Below are 19,914 nucleotides of genomic sequence, written 5' to 3'. Positions count from 1 at the left end.
GTAGTTGAAGCAAGCAATGAGACCTTTGCTGTGTGGTTTTTCCCTCCATGCATTTCACTTTCCCCCTTGGTGGGGTTTGGTCTGGGAGTGCTTCAGAGCAAGAGCTGCTGTGTGTGCTGCCAGGTAAAAGCCTTCATTAGAAGTCTGGGGAAGAAGTGGCTTCCCTCACACTGTTAGTTCAGTAGAGCTTTCTGTCAGGCTGGAGATGACAAGCCAAGATAACTTGCTAAACATGGCAACAGGGGTTTTTCACCCCCCCTCCCTGTTACTGAGGTTAGGAGGTGCAAGTCCAGCAGCTGGCAAAAGGCAGGGCTAAGAGAGGAGCTACTGGGAGCTGCTGTCCTATTTTAACCTGGGCACCTTTTTGTTGGGTTGGTTTGGGGTTGTTGGGGGTTTGCTTGTAGAAAGGTTCACCTTCAAAGTGCTCCTTCTGGGTGTGAGGGGGATTGTCCTCTTCAGGGGACAGCAGTGTGGGCTGGGGGATGGTGAAATTGAGAGCAGCCCTGCAGAGAAGGGCTTGGGGGTGCTGGTGGAGGGGAGGCTGGCCAGGAGCAGGCAGGGTGAGACTGCAGCACAGGAGGCCAGGGGCAGCCTGGGCTGCATCCAAAGTAGGGTGGCCAGAGATGGAGAGAGGGGATCCTGCCCCTCTGCTCTGCCCTGGGGAGACCTCACCTGCAGGGCTGCATCCAGCTCTGGAGCACAGGAAGGAGCTGGAGCTGATGGAGAGGGTCCAGAGGAGGGCATGAAGATGCTCAGGGGGTTGGAGCAGCTCTGCTGTGAGCACAGGCTGAGGGAGCTGGGGGTGTTCAGCCTGGAGAAGAGAAGGCTCCAGGCAGACCTAACAGCAGCCTGCCAGGACCTGATGTGATGCTTCAGGAAGGCTGCAGAGGGACTGCTCCCAAAGGCCTGCAGGGACAGGAGCAGGGACAATGGTTTGAAATGAGAGCAGAGCAGATTGAGATTGGATGTGAGGAACAAGTTCTGCAGCAGGAGGCTGCTGGAACACTGCAGCAGGTTGCCCAGGGAGGTGGCTGAGGCTCCATCCCTGGAGCTATTCCAGGTGAGGCTGGACAGGGCTGTGAGCAACCTGATCCAGTGGAGGATGTCCCTGCTGAGTGCAGGGGGTTGGACTGGGTGAGCTCTGGAGGTCCCTTCCAATGCAGAGCATTCCATGATTCCATGCTGATCCCCAATATTCAGTGTCACTCTATAGAAACATGAAATGATCCCTTCAGAGGGGGGTGGGCAGTACCTGTTTAGGTCAAGTAAGAGAGAAATTGATCAGATAGCTTTAGTAGTAACACAGAGCAATGCCCTGCAGCACTGCTTAGAAGGTGTAAGATTCCTGCTGTGTGCTGGACCAGCTGATGCAGTGGGGGCCAAGCTTCCACTTCAGCCTGTGGCAATGTTCCTCTGATGAAAGTTTGGCTTGGATCAGCAGCTGGGGAGCTTCCTCTGAATGCAGGCAGTGCTACCTGCTGATCAGATAATGCCCCAGCTTTGGAGGGAAGCTCCAAGGGCTCTTTGAAGCTTGGGTTCTTTTGGTTCATCATGAGCAGGGATGTTTTGGTCAAAGGATGAACTGTTGTGGTTTAATACCAGCCTTGAACCCAGCTGCTTGCTTAGCCCCTGCCTCAGTGGGACTGGAAGGGTAGGATAACAGATCACAGGATATTAGGGGTTGGAAGGAACCTCAAGTCCAAGCCCCTGCCAGAGCAGGAGCAGAGAATCCAGCTCAGGTCACACAGGAGCACATCCAGATGGGGCTGGAAAGGCTCCAGAGAAGGAGACTCCACAACCTCTCTGGGCAGCCTGCTCCAGGGCTCTGGGACCCTCCCAGGGCAGAAGTTCCTCCTCATGCTGAGGTGGAACCTCCTGGGTCTCGTTTGTCTTGCCCACCAGTACCTCTCCCAGCACGGCTGTGCTGCCAGGCACCACACTCAGCTGCTGCCTGCAGCTCAAGAGCTGCACTTGGCTCCAGAGTCATCACTTAAAGCTTGGGGGGGGATACCCTGAATATTCCACAAATGTTTTGTAGGCTTTGGAGGGGAAAAATAAACCCCAAAAGTGTTGGATTAGAAAGTTCTCCTCTACAGTTGCTAAAGCAAAAGGTTTTTAAACCCTCTGTAGAACAATGTGTGTGGGGTGCTGGTGATACCATTCCATCTTGCTCTGTGTACTTGAGCTGACTTTCCAAGGCTAATGGGATGCTTTCCACCCACCTTTCCCTTGCCTTCTCTCAAAGTACATTTTAATTCCTCCTAATCATCCCAAGCTCTCCCCTCCTTGACAAGAGCTTTGATCCCCTTGTTTTCCTTTCACAGAAGAGCTCTTGCTGCAAGATGTGCCTTCCAAAGGCTGCCTCAGAGAGGGCAGAGCCGTTCCCTCGAGGCTTTTCTCCCCTGATGTTCCCTACCCCCTCGCACATGAGAGCCTGGCTGGCCTTTTTTGGATGCCTGCTGGGCTCACTCGTGACTGGGAGAGATCTGCATATCTAAGGGGGGGTTTGGAGGAAGAGCAGCGAGTTCCCCCGCTCCTCCTGCAGGGAGGGTGAAAGGGGAAGCAGACTTGAAGAGACTTCGTTTGGAAGGGTTCCTCCAGCATCATCTGTGTTTGTCTTCACTGCTGGAGGATTGGGCAGAGAGGAACCTGCTGAGGTTCAACAAGGATGAGAGCAGAGTCCTGCCCCTGGGGAGCAATAATAACCTGCAGCAGGACAGGCTGGGAGGGGATCTGCTGGAGAGCAGCCCCAAGGAGAAGCACCTGGGAGTGCTGGTGGGGAACAAGTTCTGCATGGGACAGCAATGTGCCCTGGGGGCCAAGAAGGCCAAGGGGGTCCTGGGGGGCATTCAGAGGAGTGTGGCCAGCAGAGCCAGGGAGGTTCTTGAAGATCTCTGGAGGTCCCTTCCAACCCCGAACACCCTGTGAGCCTGTGACCCCCAGAACACAATCAGAAGCTCCTGAGGTGGCTCAGCACTCTCTGATGCCAGCAGCACACCTGGCACTCACTGATGCCACAAAAGCAGCTTCTCTCCAGCTGCATGACTGACCCTGGGGCTCCCAACCCCCATAGAATCATAGAATTGTTAGGGTTGGAAGGGACCTCATGGTGTGCAGCAGAGCCAGGGAGGTTCCCCTGCCCATCCACTCTGCCCTGCTGAGACCTCCCCTGCAATATTGCATCCAGCTCTGGGCTCCTCAGCTCAGGAGGGACAGGGATCTGCTGGAGAGAGGCCAAGGGAGGGCTCCAAGGCTGCTGAAGGAACTGCAGCACTGCCTGGGGAGGAGAGGCTGAGAGCCCTGGGGCTGTTCAGTCTGCAGAGGAGAAGGTTGAGAGGGATCTGATCAATGTCTATCAATAGCTGAGGGCTGGAGAGGGAGGAAATCAAGGATAAATTTCATGTTTGCTAGCTCAGAAAAGAGAGATGGAGAGATGGAGAGATTCAGATTGGATGTGAGGAAGAAGTTGTTCCCCATGAGGGTGGTAAGAGCCTGGCACAGGCTGCCCAGGGAGGTGGTGGAAGCCTCATGCCTGGAGGTGTTTGCAGCCAGGCTGGAGGTGGCTGTGAGCAACCTGCTGCAGTGTGAGGTGTCCCTGCCCATGGCAGGGGGTTGGAACTGGCTGAGCCTTGAGGTCCCTTCCAGCCCTGACAATTCTCTAAGTTCAGCAGCAAGTTCAGCTGGTTCTGAAGCACAGTGGCTTTGGAAAGCTCCTCCTGCAATTGATGAGAGGAACCTGCTGCACTTGCTGCTAGCCCTGATCTCTGCCATCAGCTGAGCTTCCAGCTGCCTTTAGAACAGAAAAGTCTATTTCCCACTCAACAAATCCACAGGAATGGAAGTTGAGTCTGCTTGCAGCTCCCCAGTGGTGGTGTTGTACATGATGAGCAGGAGAGGGAATCTGCTACTTGGGATCCTGACTCTGGCTAAGTGTGGCCAGTTCAATGGAGAGAGTTAAATTTCTCCCTCTGTTACAGGCGACCAAATTCCAGGGTAGTAAGATGACCACTTACTATGTGTGGCCTAAGATTCAAGCTAAAGGGGAACAGAGTCCTTCCTGCTTGCAAAGGGAAGTTCCAGGAGCTGGCCATGAAGTAGTCATGAAGATCTTCATTCAGTTTTGGTGGCTTCCAGCTGCTCTGAGGTGATCCTGTGGTGCTGCCCCTTGCATGTGCCAGAGGCACTGCCTCAGGGATGTGTCAGTGCAGTCACCAAGGCCTGGCTTGTGGAGCTCCACAGCTGACATGTGTCTGTTCCACCAAGCTCTTGGAGACCTTGAGCACATCAGTTTGCTCAGAGTGCAGATCAGATGCTGCTGTAATAGAGTCACAGAACTGTCAGGGCTGGAAGGGACCTCGAGGAGCATCCAGTTCCAACCCCCTGCCATGGGCAGGGACACCTCACACCACAGCAGGTTGCTCACAGCCACCTCCAGCCTGGCTGCAAACACCTCCAGGCAGGAGGCTTCCACCACCTCCCTGGGCAGCCTGTGCCAGTCTCTCACCACCCTCCTGGGGAACAACTTCTTCCTCACAGCCAATCTCAGTCTCCCCACTTCTAGTTCTGCTCCATCCCCCCCACTCCTATCACTCCCTGACACCCTCAAAAGTCCCTCCCCAGCTTTCTTGGAGCCCCCTGCAGATCCTGGAAGGCCACAATTAGGTCTCCTCAGAGCCTTCTCTTCTCCAGACTGAACAGCCCCAGCTCTCTTTGCAGTCTGTGGAGCACAGCACTGTAGCATCCCAGGGCTCTCAGCTTTGCACTTCAGCTTCCTGCTCCTTGCTTGAGGCTTTCTTGCACTGCATTGGTTTTGATGCTGCTTTTTGGTAACCACTGGAAGACTTAAGGGAGTTTACCATAAGTTGTTCATGTTCTTAGTGCATTAGTCACTCAACATGTGATGGCAGCTCTCTGTGATTCACTTCTGATTCATTTCAAATTGTACACTAGGTAACAGTGCTGGAGCCAGCACCTGGAATAAAGACAATCCTTACTCTGCCTAGAGGCCACATCTGGATATTGTGTCCTGTTCTGGGCCCCTCAGGTCAAGAAGGACCTCAGAGAGGCTGAGAGCCCTGGGGCTGTTCAGTCTGGAGAGGAGAAGGCTGAGAGGGATCTGATCAATATCTATCAAAAGCTGAGGGCTGGGGGGCAGGAGGCAGGGGACAGGCTCTGGTCAGCTGCACCCTGGGATAGGACAAGGGGCAATGGATGGAAACTGCAGCACAGGAGGTTCCAGCTCAACATGAGGAGGAACTTCTTCCCTGTGAGGGTCCCAGAGCCCTGGAGCAGGCTGCCCAGAGAGGTTGTGGAGTCTCCTGCTCTGGAGCCTTTCCAGCCCCATCTGGATGTGTTCCTGTGTGACCTGTACTGGAGTCTCCAGAGGTCTCTTCCTAGAGAGCAGCCCTCACCACCCTCCTACTGCAGGACTTCTTCCTCAGCTCCACTCTGACCCTGCTCTGCCTCAGCTTCAAACCATTCCCCCTTGGCCTGTCTCTAGACCCCCTGATGGAAAGTCCCTCTGCAGCCTTCCTGCAGGATCCCTTCAGGTCCTGGCAGGCAGCTCTGAGGTGCCCCTGGAGCCTTCTCCTCTGCAGGCTGCACAGCCCCAGCTCCCTCAGCCTGTGCTCACAGCAGAGCTGCTCCAGCCCTTGGAGCATCTTTGTGGCCTCCTCTGGACTCTCTCCAGCAGCTCTGTGTCCTTCTCCTGCTGGGGACACCAGCACTGGAGGCAGGATTGGAGGTGAGGTCTGCGCAGAGCAGAGCCCAGGGGCAGAATCCCCTCTGCTGCCCTGCTGCCCACCCTGCTCTGGCTGCAGCCCAGCACACAGCTGCCTCTGGGCTGCAGGAGGGCACTGCTGGCTCCTGGGGAGCTGCTCAGCGCCCAGCACCCCCAAGACTCTTTCTGCAGAGCTGCTCTCAACACACTCTGCCCCCAGTCTGGATGTGTGCCTGGGGCTGGCCTGACCCAGCACTTCCTAAGTTAGTCAATTACTGCTGCTTTGGAACAGGCTTGGTCAGAAGGAGGAAGCCTCTTGCAAGGTTTCTTTCCCCCCAGCTGTACCAGGAGTTCACTGTGAATGCTCCTTCTTTTGTTTTGGATGCTCCTTCTCGATGAGATGGTGTTGGGTGATAGGTTGGACTTGATGATCTTGAAGGTCTTTCCCAACCTGGTCTATCCTATCCTACCCTATCCTACCCTATCCTACCCTATCCTATCCTTTTGGGTTCTGTTTTTCAGATTTAGAAGGAAATGCTTATCAAAACAACCAGCTGCTGAAGATCATTCTGGCCATGCATCAGTTCATCATCTCCTCTGCAGACATGCTTCAGAAACTCATGGATCTATATCCTTTGGAACTGTCACCTCCTGCTAAGGTAGTGTTAGATAGCTTGGCAGCTTTGAAATAGGTAAGCAGAGGATGTTTCAGCTGTGGGTGCCTTACTGTTCTTCTCATTAAACAACATCCTTGTCCCTTACCAATGTGTTTGTGGTTTTTGTTTGGGTTAGGGTTGGGTTAGGGTTGAAGCTTTTTGTTTGTTGATTTGGATTAGAGTGTGGCCAGCAGAGCCAGGGAGGTTCTCCTCCCCCTCTGCTCTGCCCTGCTGAGACCTCCCCTGCAATATTGCATCCAGCCCTGGGCTCCCCAGCTCAGGAGGGACAGGGATCTGCTGGAGAGAGTCCAAGGGAGGGCTGCAAGGCTGCTGAAGGGACTGCAGCACTGCCTGAGGAGGAGAGACTGAGAGCCCTGGGGCTGTTCAGTCTGGAGAAGAGAAGGTCTTCTCTGTTCAAGTTTGTCCCTGTTGTTCCTTGGCTTATTGCTGTGCACCACCCAAAGGAGCTTGGCCCCCTCCACTTGACCCCCAGCCCTCAGCTATTGATAGACATGGATCAGATCCCTCTCAGCCTTCCCTTCTCCAGGCTAAACAGCCCCAGGGCTCTCAGTCTCTCTTCACAGGGGAGATGCTCAAGTCCCTTAAGCATCCTCATGGCTCACAGAATGGTCTGGGTTGGAAGGGACCTCCAAAGGTCATCACAGAATGGTCTGGGTTGGAAGGGACCTCCAAAGGTCATCCAGTCCAGCCCCCTCTGCAGTCAGCAGGGACATCAGCTTCTCCTTCTGACCCTTGGAATGCTTTGTACCCCCTTGTGCAGACCCCTGACCTGCTGTTGTGTGGTGTCAGTAGACTGATTCCCGTTTGCTTCCAGGTCCCAGGCAAGCTGCATTTCATCTCCCCTCTGAGTGGCTGTGGTTTTTCCTTAACCCTTTCCTACCTATCTTAATGCTTTGGAGAATAAATCTTCCATGCTGTGTGTGAAGATCTGCTACTTTGTGAGGTAAGAATACCCTTCCTTGGTTGCTCTCAGTCTGTGCCATGCAGAATGCTTCAGCTGCCACTACAGCAGAGGAGCAGCTCCACTGCCTCAGCTTTTCAAGGCTGACTTCAGCACACACAGAGACCAAAAGAAAAGACAAATCAGGCTGGATTGACTCAGAAGTTGTCTAATCCTATTCTCTGGGCCTGCTAAAAAAAGCCATGCAGTGGGATGTTGCAACTATTTCTGTGTCAAGCACAACTCTATTGTGCTCAAGAGGTAATTCTCAGTGATTCTAATGAAGGCCCTGGTGCACTTTTTGTTTTGCTGTTAATATAGTTTGGTGTTGTAGAGAAAATGGAAAAGAGGGGGCAAAAAAAGAGCAACTGTGACAATAGAGTTAAGATATAAATGGGATACAAGGAGGAACAGGAAGGTGTTTAAGAAGAGCCTGGATGAGGCACTCAGTGCCATGGTTGAGTTGATCAGATAGTGTTGGGTGCTAGGTTGGACTGGATGATCCCTGAGGTCTTTTCCAGCCTGCTTCATTCTGTATTCTGTGTTCTACTCTGTAAAAGGTCTTTGAAATGGTGCTGGTGGTATTAGCTCAAAGCAGATCACTGCTTAGGTCAGGATAGAATCATACAATCAGTCAGGGTTGGAAGGGACCACAGGGATCAGCCAGTTCCAACCCCCCTGCCATGGGCAGGGACACCTCACACTACAGCAGGTTGCTCACAGCCACCTCCAGACTGGCTGCAAACACCTCCAGGCAAGAGGCTGCCACCATGTAGAATAGGTTGGAAGAGACCTCAGAGATCACCCAGTCCAACCTATCACCCAACACCATCTGATCAACTAAACCATGGCACCAAGCACCCTATCCAGGCTCTTCCTAAACACCTCCAGAGATGGGGACTCCACCACCTCCCTGGGCAGCACATCCCAATGGCAAATAACTCTATGAAGAATTTCTTCTTCACCTCCAGCCTAAACCTCCCCTGGCACAGCTTGAGACTGTGTCCTCTTGTTCTGGTGCTGGGTGCCTGGAAGAAGATACCAACCCCCACCTGGCTCCAACCTCCCTTCAGGGAGTTGTAGAGAGCAAGAAGGTCTCCCCTGAGCCTCCTCTTCTGCAGGCTAAGCAACCCCAGCTCCCTCAGCCTCTCCTCACAGGGCTTGAGGAGAGGAAGCTGGTGAAGAGGAAACACAACTCAAACAAGGAGCAGCTGTCTAAATGGCAGCCCCAGGGATGCCAGGGCGTGATGCTGATGGTGCTGTTCCTGTGTTTGCCATGTTGCACCAGGTACTGGATTACAGAGTTCTGGGTTATGTTCAAAATGGACTCTAAGCTCTCCACCACCATGGAGGAATTTCAGCAGCTGGTGAAAGCCAACGGTGAGGAGCTGCACTGTCGCCTGATTGACACGACTCAAATGTGAGTGCCAAGGGCTCAAGAGGCTTGGAGGGGGGGAAAAAGCCCCAAACAACCCCAAACCTCGTGTTCTGAATTACTTTGATTCAAATGTCTCTCCAGTATTGCAGGACAAAGGTTCTTTAGCATGGTAATAAGTCATAGAATTGTCAGGGCTGGAAGGGACCTCAAGGCTCAGCCAGCTCCAACCCCCTGCCATGGGCAGGGACACCTCACACCGCAGCAGGTTGCTCACAGCCACCTCCAGCCTGGCTGCAAACACCTCCAGGCAGGAGGCTGCCACCACCTCCCTGGGCAACCTGTGCCAGGCTCTCACCACCCTCATGGGGAACAACTTCTTCCTCACATCCAGTCTCAATCTTCCCACTTCCAGTTTTGCTCCAAGTCAATATTAACTGTCCTTAGACATGGTGAGACACTCAGCTCCCTCAGCCTCTCCTCACAGGGCTGTGCCCTCTCCCCAGCCTCATTGCCCTTCCCTGGACACATCCAAGCATCTCAGTGTCCTTAAATTGAGGAGCCCAGAACTGGACACAGGACTCAAAGTGTGGACATCTCATTACTCCCCGGGCAAGTAGCATGAGAGGACAGTTGATACTCAGAGGCTGGTGAAGGAAATTGCAAGAAGGGTTAAGTGCTGGAGCTCTGGGAGGTGAGGACAAAGCTGCAGGTGAAATGCTGGAGCTCTGGGAGGTGTGGAGTGAGGACAAAGCTCCTGGTTAAGTGCTGAAGCCCTGGGAGGTGTGGAGTGAGGACAAAGCTCCAGGTTAAGTTCTGGAGCTCTGGGAAGTGGAGTGAGGACAAAGCTGCAGGTTAAGTGCTGGAGCTCTGGAAGGTGAGGAGTGAGGACAAAGCTCCAGAGAGCAGGTCTGGGAATGCAGTCTATGGTCTCATGCTGTTCAGTAACACAGCTGTGAAGTGCTTGCATGCTGCACCAATGGAGCAGAGAGCAAGCGTGAGGCTTTGAGGTACAATCTCCCATGCATGAAAGCAGCTTGGAAGTCAGAGACTCACAGAAAGTTAGGGGCTGGAAGGGGCCTGGAAGGCTCATCCAGTCCAACCCCCCCTGCCTGCCAGAGCAGGGTCACCTAGAGCAGGTCACACAGGGACACAGCAAGAATAACTCACTAACTCCTTACTGCAGGTAAGGCATGAAAGCCGAACAAGAGCAAACGAGAGCTCTTGTGTTAGGGAGAGAGGAGGGAAATACATAGAATAGAATACATAGAATAAACCAGGTTGGAAGAGACCTTCAAGGTCATCGCTTCCAACCCATCAACCAATCCAACACCGCCCAAACAACTAACCCACGGCACCAAGCACCCCGTCAAGTCTTCTCCTAAAAACCTCCAGTGATGGCGACTCCACCACCTCCCCAGGCAGCCCATTCCAATGTGCAATCACTCTCTCTGTATAGAACTTCTTCCTAACATCCAGCCTGAACCTCCCCTGGCGCAGCCTGAGACTGTGTCCTCTTGTTCTGGTACTGGCTGTCTGGGAGAAGAGACCAACATCCGTCTGTCTACAACCTCCCTTCAGGTAGTTGTAGAGAGTAATAAGGTCACCCCTGAGTCTCCTCTTCTCCAGGCTAAGCAACCCCAGCTCCCTCAGCCTCTCCTCGTAGGGCTTGTGTTCCAAACCCCTCCCCAGCTTTGTTGCTCTTCTCTGGACACGCTCCAGCAAGTCAACCTCCTTCCTAACCTGAGGGGCTCTCGAGAAAGCCACCGAGAGTAACCCTGTGTCGCATCCCCTCCCCAAGCAACGCCAGGGACTGGTCGAGGAAGCTGACGCAGCGCGGCAAGGCCAACAGCAGCAAGAAGAGGAAAGTGTCGCTGCTCTTCGACCACCTGGAGCCCGAGGAGCTGTCCGACCACCTCACCTACCTGGAGTTCAAGTCCTTCCGCAGGATAGCGGTGAGGCGGCGCGGCAGCGAAGCGGCGGGGCGCGGCGGGGCTGCCGGACAGCGCCCGGGGCTGCGGACGGCTGCGGGACGCTGGGGGCCAGGGGCTGGGGGCTCTTTGGGGCGGGTTGTGGGGTTTGGGGCTTTGGTGGCTTTTGTGGGGTTTTTGGTGGCTTTTGCGGGGTTGCTTTGTGGGTTTTGTGGGGTTTTGTGGTGGGTTTTTGGGTGGGTTTTGTGTTTTTTGGTGGGTTTTGTGTTTTTTGGTGGGTTTTGTGTTTTTTGGTGGGTTTTGTGTTTTTTGGTGGGTTTTGTGTTTTTTTGGTGGGTTTTGTGTTTTTTGGTGGGTTTTGTGGTTTTTTTTGGTGGGTTTTGTGTTTTTTTGGTGGGTTTTGTGGGTTTTGGTGGGTTTTGTGGTATTTTTGTGGGGTTTGTGGTTTTTTGTGGGTTTTTTTGGCTGGGTTTTGTGTTTTTTTTGGTGGGCTTTGTGGTATTTTTGTGGGTTTTGTGGGGTTTTTTTGGGTGGAGTTTATGGGTTTTTTGGGTGGGTTTTGTGGTTTTTTTGGTGGGTTTTGTGTTTTTTTGGTGGGTTTTGTGGTATTTTTGTGGGTTTGTATTTTTTTGTGTTTTTTTTGGCTGGGTTTTGTGGTTTTTTTGGTGGGCTTTGTGGTATTTTTGTGGGTTTTGTGGTTTTTTTGTGGTTTTTTTGGGTGTTTTTGTGTGTGTTCCGTAGTTTTTGCGGGTTTTGTAGTTTTGGTGGGTTTGGTGGTTGTGGTGGGGTTTGTGTTTTGGGGGTTTTGGGGGGTTTTGGGGTGGTTTTTCTGTTTTGGAGTTTGGGTTTTTTTTGCTGTTTGATTTTTTTGTGGATTTTTGTTTGGGTTTTTTTGTTTGTTGTGGGGCTTCTTTCTCTTTTGGTTATCTAGGTTCTGGGGGGGTTCTTTAATAATAATATATATAAAATTTAATTTATTATTATTATTATCATTATCATTATTATCATTATTATTATTATCATCATCATCATCATTATTATCATTATTATTATTATTATTATTATCAAAGACTACCATTTGAAGGTAAAACCTTGCAGGGCAAGGGGCTCTCAATAGGTTGTGGGAGGATCCACAGGCAGGTGTTGGTGTACTTCATTCTGAGCAGCCAGGCCATGACTGACTCTCTGTGTTTGCTGCTGACTTCCAAAGGGCACAGACCCAAAGTCCCCCGCAGCTCACTGCCTGCAGGCAGCAGCGATGTGCAGAGCTTACATAACTCCCTGCCATTGGCAAGCTCTCTGCAGGCATGCAGTCACTGATGGCTCATGAGCACGACAGGGATGGCTGCAGTCAGTGCCAGATGTGCCACAGAGTCCCAGCAGTTACAGCCTTGGATAATAAGCAGGGTCGCAGAACCACAGAACTGTCAGGGCTGGAAGGGACCTCAAGGCTCAGCCAGTTCCAACCCCCCTGCCATGGGCAGGGACACCTCACACCACAGCAGGTTGCTCACAGCCACATCCAGCCTGGCTGCAAACACCTCCAGGCAGGAGGCTTCCACCACCTCCCTGGGCAGCCTGTGCCAGGCTCTCACCACCCTCCTGGGGAACAACTTCTTCCTCACAGCCAATCTCAATCTCCCCATTTCTAGTTTTGCTCCATCCCCCCAGTCCTATCACTCTCTGACACCCTCAAAAGTCCCTCCCCAGCTTTCTTATAGCCCCCTGCAGATACTGGAATCCACAATTAGGTCTCCTTGGAGTCTTCTTTGCAGTCCTGAAGCAGTCTATGTAGCACATCACCTCAAAACCTCCAGGGATGAGGCTTCCACCACCTCCCTGGGCAACCTGTGCCAGGCTCTCACAGAACATAAAGGCTGCAGGTATCTGGAGTTTGGAAAGCATTTGGATTGCTCACCCTAAAATGTAGGCAGGCTACAGTCTTCTGTCAGAGCCTGGGTCCTCTTTCCTTCTTTAGGCTCCTCAGTTAGTCATTGTAACACCAAACTCTGTGTTAATTGAGGACCTGCTTGTCTGTACTGTATCTGCCACCAGAGCAGGGACATCCCCCACTGGATCAGGTTGCTCACAGCCCTGTCCAGCCTCACCTGGAATAGCTCCAGGGATGGAGCCTCAACCACCTCCCTGGGCAGCCTGTTGCAGTGTTCCAGCAGCCTCCTGGTGCAGAGCTTGTTCCTCACATCCAATCTCAATCTGCTCTGCTCTCATTTCAAACCATTGTCCCTGCTCCTGTCCCTGCAGGCCTTTGGGAGCAGTCCCTCTGCAGCCTTCTTGGAGCCCCTTCAGGTCCTGGCAGGCTGCTGTTAGGTCTGCCTGGAGCCTTCTCTTCTCCAGGCTGAACACCCCCAGCTCCCTCAGCCTGTCCTTGTAGCAGAGCTGCTCCAACCCCCTGAGCATTTTCTTAGCCCTCCTCTGGACCCTCTCCATCAGCTCCAGCTCCTTCCTGTGCTGAGTGCTCCTGAGCTGGCTGCAGCCCTGCAGGTGAGATCTCCCCAGAGCAGAGCAGAGGGGCAGGATCCTCTCTCTCCATCTCTGGCCACCCTGCTTTGGATGCAGCCCAGGCTGCCCTTGGCCTTCTGTGCTGCAGTCTCACCCTGCCTGCTCCTGGCCAGCTGCTCCCCCACCAGCACCCCCAAGTCCTGTTCTGCAGGGTGCTCTCAGTTCCATCATCCCCCAGCCTGAACTGGTGTCTAGGTTTGCCCCAACCTAGGTGCACAATGAGAAAGCTGTGATGTAAATATTGAACAGGAAGAAGCTTTCAGCTGATTAAATGAAACTTTCTGCTTTGAACTGAACAAAGGAGAGATCTTTATCCTTGTGGTTACTGAGGGTTATTGAGGTGAGGGACATTTCAGGCTGCCAGGTAGTGGTAGGACTGGGGGGGAAGGAGCAAAACTAGAAGTGGGGAGATTGAGATTGGATGTGAGGAAGAAGTTGTTGCCCATGAGGGTGGTGAGAGCCTGGCACAGGCTGCCCAGGGAGGTGGTAGAAGCCTCCTGCCTGGAGGTGTTTGCAGCCAGGCTGGAGGTGGCTGTGAGCAACCTGCTGCAGTGTGAGGTGTCCCTGGCCATGGCAGGGGGGTTGGAACTGGCTGAGCCTTGAGGTCCCTTCCAACCCTGGCAGTTCAATGATTGAAGGTGCAGAATCTCTTCTGGGTGTTCCATGTGCTGCACCAGAGCTGCATCTGCACACAGGTGGTGAGGAACAGGAAACTTCAGAGGGGTTTTCATTGACTCTCTTCTGTTTTGCTCTTCTGAAGTTCTCAGACTATCAGAACTACATTGTGAACAGCTCTGTGAAGGAGAACCCAACGATGGAGAGATCAATTGCTCTCTGCAATGGCATCTCCCAGTGGGTGCAGCTGATGGTTCTCAGCAGGCCAACCCCACAGCTTCGGGCTGAAGTCTTCATCAAGTTCATTCATGTGGCACAGGTCAGTGCAGGCTGGGCAGGAGTGATGCTTGCTTGGTGCTTCCCTGAAACAGCCTTTTAGACTGAGAGGGGTCTGATCAATGCCTATCAATAGCTGAGGGCTGGGGGGCAGGAGGGAGGGGACAGGCTCTGCTCAGTTGCACTCTGGGATAGGACAAGGGGCAGTGGATATAAACTCCAGCACAGGAGGTTCCACCTCAACATGAGGAGGAACTTCTGCACTGGGAGGGTCCCAGAGCCCTGGAGCAGGCTGCCCAGAGAGGTTGTGGAGTCTCCTTCTCTGGAGCCTTTCCAGCCCCCTCTGGATGTGTTCCTGTGTGACCTGTGCTGGGTTCTATGCTCCTGCTCTGGCAGGGGGCTTGGACTCAATGCTCTCTTTGGGTCCCTTCCAACCCCTAACATCCTCTGATCCTGATCTCATGCTGCTGCTGCAGGGCAGTGCTCTCCTGGCTCTCACACCCCACATTTCATAGCAGCTGTTCAGATGCTGCAGTGCCACCATGGCTTCCTCACACCCATTCTGACCAAACCCAGCCTTGCTTTTGGACTGGCTGGGTGAGATTCCAAGCTGGGGTGGCACTTCCCAGAGCATGAACCACCCTCATGCCTTTGGCTACAGTTAGAAGCACATCTCCCAGCTCCCCCTTGCTTGAGAGCAGCAGAGCTGTGGTGCTGCTGGTGGTTTTTTGCAGGGGTTCCTCTTTGTGGTAGGCTGTGGGAAGAGGAAGTGCTTTGAAAACTTAACTGTGCCTGCAGGGTGAATATCTGCTTTAATAACTGTAGAATAAGTACAGGGCACACAGAATCACAGAGTGTTAGGCACTGGCAGGGATCTTGAAAGCTCATCCAGTCCAAGCCCCCTGCCAGAGCAGGAGCACCTGGAGCAGGTCACACAGGAGCACATCCAGGGGGTTTTGAACATCTCCAGAGAGGGAGACTCCACACCCCCCTGGGCAGCCTGCTCCAGGGCTCTGGCACCCTCACAGGGACAAAATTCTTCCTCCTGTGTCCATGGCACTTCCTCTGCCTCAGCTTCCACCACTGCCCCTGGTGCTGGCATTGGGCATCCCCCAGCAGAGCCTGGCTCCAGCCTCTGGGCACTCACCCTGCACATCTTGATCACCAGCAATGAGGTCACCTCTCAGGCTCCTGCTCTCCAAACTCAAGAGCCCTCAGCTCCCTCAGACTCTGCTCATGAGGAAGATCTTCCACTGCCTGCAGCAGCTCTGTGCCTCTGTGCTGGACTCTCTCAAGCAGTTCCCTGAGGTCCTTCTTGATCTGAGGGCCCAGACCTGGACACAATATTCCAGATGTGGCCTCAGCAGGGCAGAGCAGAGGGGGAGGAGAACCTCTCTGACCTACTACTCACCACACACCTAACCCACCCCAGGATGCCATTGGCCTTCTTGGCCACCAGAGCACATTGCTGGCTCATGCTCAACCTCCCATGCTTCAGGTCCCCTTCACTGCTCTCTAGCAGCTCAGTCCCCAGCCTATCCTGACACATGGGGTAGAGTCCCAACTCGTCACCAGTGTGTGGTGGCACAAAACCTTTAAGACAGAGGAAGGCAACAGAGGAGATACAGAATTTGGATGTGCATGTTGGAAACCCTGAACCCTTACTAAATCCTGCTTGTGGTGGTGGTGGTGTTCTGTGTCTGTGTATCAATACAGAAGCTCCACCAGCTGCAGAACTTCAATACCCTGATGGCAGTGATAGGAGGCCTCTGTCACAGTTCCATTTCCAGACTGAAGGAAACCAGCTCCTGTGTTCCCCATGATGTCATTAAGGTTGGTGCTGCTCCTCTGTGTTTCACTGATAAGATAACCTTTAACTGTTTTGGTCATTGCACACCCCAAAATAACCTTGCCTCACTGGGGAAGGTGGGGAGCAAGGCAAGAACAGAGGAGGAAAATACTTCCTTTGGTCTTGGAAGGTTTGTGATTTCACCACCCTCCTGCTGAAGGACTTCTTCCTCAGCTCCACTCTAAGCCTGCTCTGCCTCAGCTTCAAACCATTCCCCCTTGGCCTGTCTCTAAACCCCCTCTCAGCCTTCTCTTCTCCAGACTCAACAGCCCCAGGGCTCTCAGTCTCTCTTCACAGGGGAGATGCTCAAGTCCCCTAAGCATCCTCCTGGCTCTCCCTTGGACTCTCCCCAGCAGGTCTCTGTCTCTCTTGACCTGGGGAGCCCAGCACTGGACACAGGATTGCAGCTGTGGTCTCAGCAGGGCAGAGCAGAGGGGGAGCAGAACCTCCCCAGCCCTGCTGGCCACACTTTTCTTGCTGCCCCCCAGGATCCCATTGGCTCTCTTGGTCCCCAGGGCACATTGCTGTCCCATGCAGAGCTTGCTGCCCACCAGCACTCCAAGGTCTTTCTCCATGGAGCTGCTTCCCAGCAGGGCAGCCTCTAACCTGTCCTGGTGCCTGCTGTGATTGCTGCCCAGATGCAGGACTCTGCCCTTGTCCTTATTGACCTTCCTGAGGTTTGCCTGCAGCCAGCTCTCAGCCTGTGCAGCTCTGGTTGGGTGGCAGCACAGCCTGAGGGGTGTCAGCCCCCTCCCCAGGTTTGTATCATCAGGAACCTGCTGAGGGTACTCTCAATGCCCTCACCCAGGTTGTTGATAAAGATACTGACCAAAACTGGACCCAGTCCTGCTCCCTGGGAACACCACTGGCCACAGGCCTCCGAGTGGACTCTGTGCCACTGCTGACAACCCTCTGCTTGCAGGACCAGGATGAAAGCTGATGATTTGTGTCTCTGCTTCCTCCTAGGTGTTTAATGACATGACAGAACTGCTCTCATCTTACAGGAACTACGACAGCTACCGCCGCGCCTACAGCGAGTGCACCAACTTCAAGATCCCCATCCTCGGGGTCCACCTCAAGGACTTGATCTCACTGTATGAGGGCATGCCAGACTACTTGGAGGACAAAAAAGTTAACATATACAAGCTCTACTCTCTGTACCACCACATCAACGAGCTGGTGCAGCTCCAGGAAATGCCGCTCCCTCTGGAGGCTAACATGGACCTCGTTCACTTGCTTACAGTGAGTCTGCCTCAGGAGGGCAGCGCTCCCGTCAGGAGGGAGATGCTCCCATGGGGAGGGAGATGCTCCCATGGGGAGGGAGATGCTCCCATGGGGAGGGAGATGATGCCATGAGGAGGGAAATGATCCCATGGGGAGGGAGATGCTCCCATGGGGAGGGAAATGATCCCATGGGGAGAGACATGATCCCATGGGGAGGGAGATGATGCCATGAGGAGGGAAATGATCCCATGGGGAGGGAGATGCTCCCGTGAGGAGGGAAATGATGCCATGAGGAGAGACATGATCCCATGGGGAGGGAGATGATGCCATGAGGAGGGAAATGATGCCATGAGGAGGGCAATGTTCCCGTGAGGAGGGAAATGCACCCACGAGGAGGGAGATGCTCCCACGAGGAGGGAGATGCTCCCATGAGGAGGGAGATGCTCCCATGAGGAGGGCAATGCTCCCATGAGGAGGGCAATGCTCCCATGAGAAGGGAAATGCTCCCACGAGGAGGGAAATGCTCCCATGAGGAGGGCAATGCTCCAATGAGGAGGGAAAAGCTCCAATGAGAAGGGAAATGCTCCCATGGGGAGAGCAATGCTCCCATGAGGAGGGAAATGATCCCATTTGGAAGTGATTTCATGCACCTCCCAAGAAACCCTGTCTCTGGAACTGGGGAGCCCAGAGCTGGACACAGGATTGCAGCAGGGCAGAGCAGAGGGTGAGCAGAAGCTCCCCAGCCCTGCTGGCCACACTTTTCTTGCTGCCCCCCAGGATCCCCTTGGCTCTCTTGGCCCCCAGGGCACATTGCTGTCCCATGCAGGACTTGCTGCCCACCAGCACTCCAAGGTCTTTCTCCATGGAGCTGCTTCCCAGCAGGGCAGCCTCTAACCTGTCCTGGTGCCTGCTGTGATTGCTGCCCAGATGCAGGACTCTGCACTTGTCCTTATTGACCTTCCTGAGGCTTGCATGCAGCCAGCTCTCAGCCTGTGCAGCTCTGGTTGGGTGGCAGCACAGCCTGAGGGGTGTCAGCCACCCTCTCCTGCTGGGTATCATCAGCAAACCTGCTGGGGGTCCACTCAATCCTCTCATCCAGGTCATTGATGAAGGTATTGAACACAACTGAGCCCAGTACTGATCCCTGGGGAGCACCACTGGACTCTGTGCCACTGATGAGAAGGGGCAGTGGGTATAAACTGCAGCACAGGAGGCTCCACCTCAGCATGAGGAGGAACTTCTTCCCTGGGAGGGTCCCCGAGCCTGGAGCAGGCTGCCCAGAGAGGTTGTGGAGTCTCCTTCTCTGGAGCCTTTCCAGCCCCATCTGGATGTGTTCTGTGTGCCCTGTGCTGGGTTCTATGCTCCTGCCCTGGCAGGGGGTTGGACTGAATGATCTTTGAAGGTCCCTTCCAACCCCTAACACCCTCTGCACCCTCTGACCTCTGTTGTTGGGCCACTTAGCAATAAATTACCTGGCTGCTCCTTGTGCCCAGGGTCAGTTGCTGTGCTGCTGGCTGTCAGCTGTGTGCTGTCTCAGGAGTTCAGATGATGCCAAGAGCAGCCTGGAGTTTGCAGATGTGCCCAGTTCAACTCACCTCTGCAGCTCAGCTGCATCAGTGGTGTTCTCTTTGTACCACCTAGCAGTGGCTGGTTTGGGGTGCAGCTGATGTCTGTGTTTGTATTTCAGCTGTCCCTTGACCTGTACTACACAGAGGATGAAATCTATGAGCTGTCCTATGCGCGGGAGCCACGAGGCCACCGAGCTGCTGTAAGGAGCTCCTGCATGTGCCTCACACAGAGATGGTTTGGGTTTGTTTTCTCCTGAGCAATGTCACTTCTCTCCCTTTGCATGCTTTTTTCCCCTTCCTTGTCTTTGGTTCATGCTAAGCAACTTCCTCTTTTTCCTCCTTCAAACAAACCATGGCCTGCTTGAAACACTGCAGGAGGAACAGCAGGAAAGACAGGGAAACACAGAATCACAGAGTAATGGTCAGGGCTGGAAGGGACCTCAAGGCTCAGCCAGCTCCAACCCCCCTGCCATGGCCAGGGACACCTCACACCGCAGCAGGTTGCTCACAGCCACCTCCAGCCTGGCTGCAAACACCTCCAGGCAGGAGGCTTCCACCACCTCCCTGGGCAGCCTGTGCCAGGCTCTCACCAGCCTCATGGGGAACAACTTCTTCCCCACATCCAATCTGAATCTGCCCATTCCTTGTTTTGCTCCATCCCCCCCAGTGCTATCATTATCCAACATCCTAAAGAGTCCCTCCCCAGTGAGTGCCCCACAAGGCAGTGTGAAACAGTGAGAGATCAAACCTTAGCTGCAGAGATCTGTTAACTAATCAGTTATAACTTAAAAGGAGGCAGAGCCAGCAGTGCTTCCTGGGCTGCAGCACAAGGCTGGGAAGCATGAATGCATAGAAGCACAGAATGGCTCAGGCTGAAGGGAGCTCAGAGCTCCCCAACCTCCCCTCCATGCCCAGGGACACCTCTCAGCTACACTCAGCTGCTCAAGGCCTCATCCAGCCTGGCCTTCAGCACCCCCAGGCAGGAGGCAGCCACAGCCTCCCTGGGCAGCCTGGGCCAGAGTCTCAGCAGCCTCCTGCTGAAGAACTTCTTCCTCAGCTGCAGTCTGACCCTGCTCTGCCTCAGCTTCCAACCATTCCCCCTGGGCCTGTCTCTAGACCCCTGATGGAAAGTCCCTCTGCAGCCTTCCTGCAGGATCCCTTCAGGTCCTGGCAGGCAGCTCTGAGGTGCCCCTGGAGCCTTCTCCTCTGCAGGCTGCACA

General features: G+C 53.9%; 1 protein-coding gene across 1 annotated transcript in view; it reads left to right on the top strand.

Moving 5' to 3' along the window:
- The window catches only part of RASGRP1 (RAS guanyl releasing protein 1), a 43,331-nt gene that overhangs the window by 10,971 nt on the left and 12,446 nt on the right, over positions 1 to 19,914 (top strand). Inside the window, exons 3-10 of the mRNA XM_054162236.1 lie at positions 6,242 to 6,347; positions 7,277 to 7,339; positions 8,625 to 8,756; positions 10,513 to 10,666; positions 13,923 to 14,096; positions 15,770 to 15,886; positions 16,869 to 17,144; positions 18,814 to 18,894. Coding sequence (XP_054018211.1) covers positions 6,242 to 6,347; positions 7,277 to 7,339; positions 8,625 to 8,756; positions 10,513 to 10,666; positions 13,923 to 14,096; positions 15,770 to 15,886; positions 16,869 to 17,144; positions 18,814 to 18,894 — 1,103 coding nt within the window. The remainder of the gene's footprint in view (positions 1 to 6,241; positions 6,348 to 7,276; positions 7,340 to 8,624; positions 8,757 to 10,512; positions 10,667 to 13,922; positions 14,097 to 15,769; positions 15,887 to 16,868; positions 17,145 to 18,813; positions 18,895 to 19,914) is intronic.

Source organism: Dryobates pubescens, chromosome 5, assembly GCF_014839835.1.
Source record: "Dryobates pubescens isolate bDryPub1 chromosome 5, bDryPub1.pri, whole genome shotgun sequence".
NCBI classification, from domain to species: Eukaryota; Metazoa; Chordata; class Aves; order Piciformes; family Picidae; genus Dryobates; species Dryobates pubescens.
This window is presented reverse-complemented; position numbering and strand designations above follow the sequence as displayed.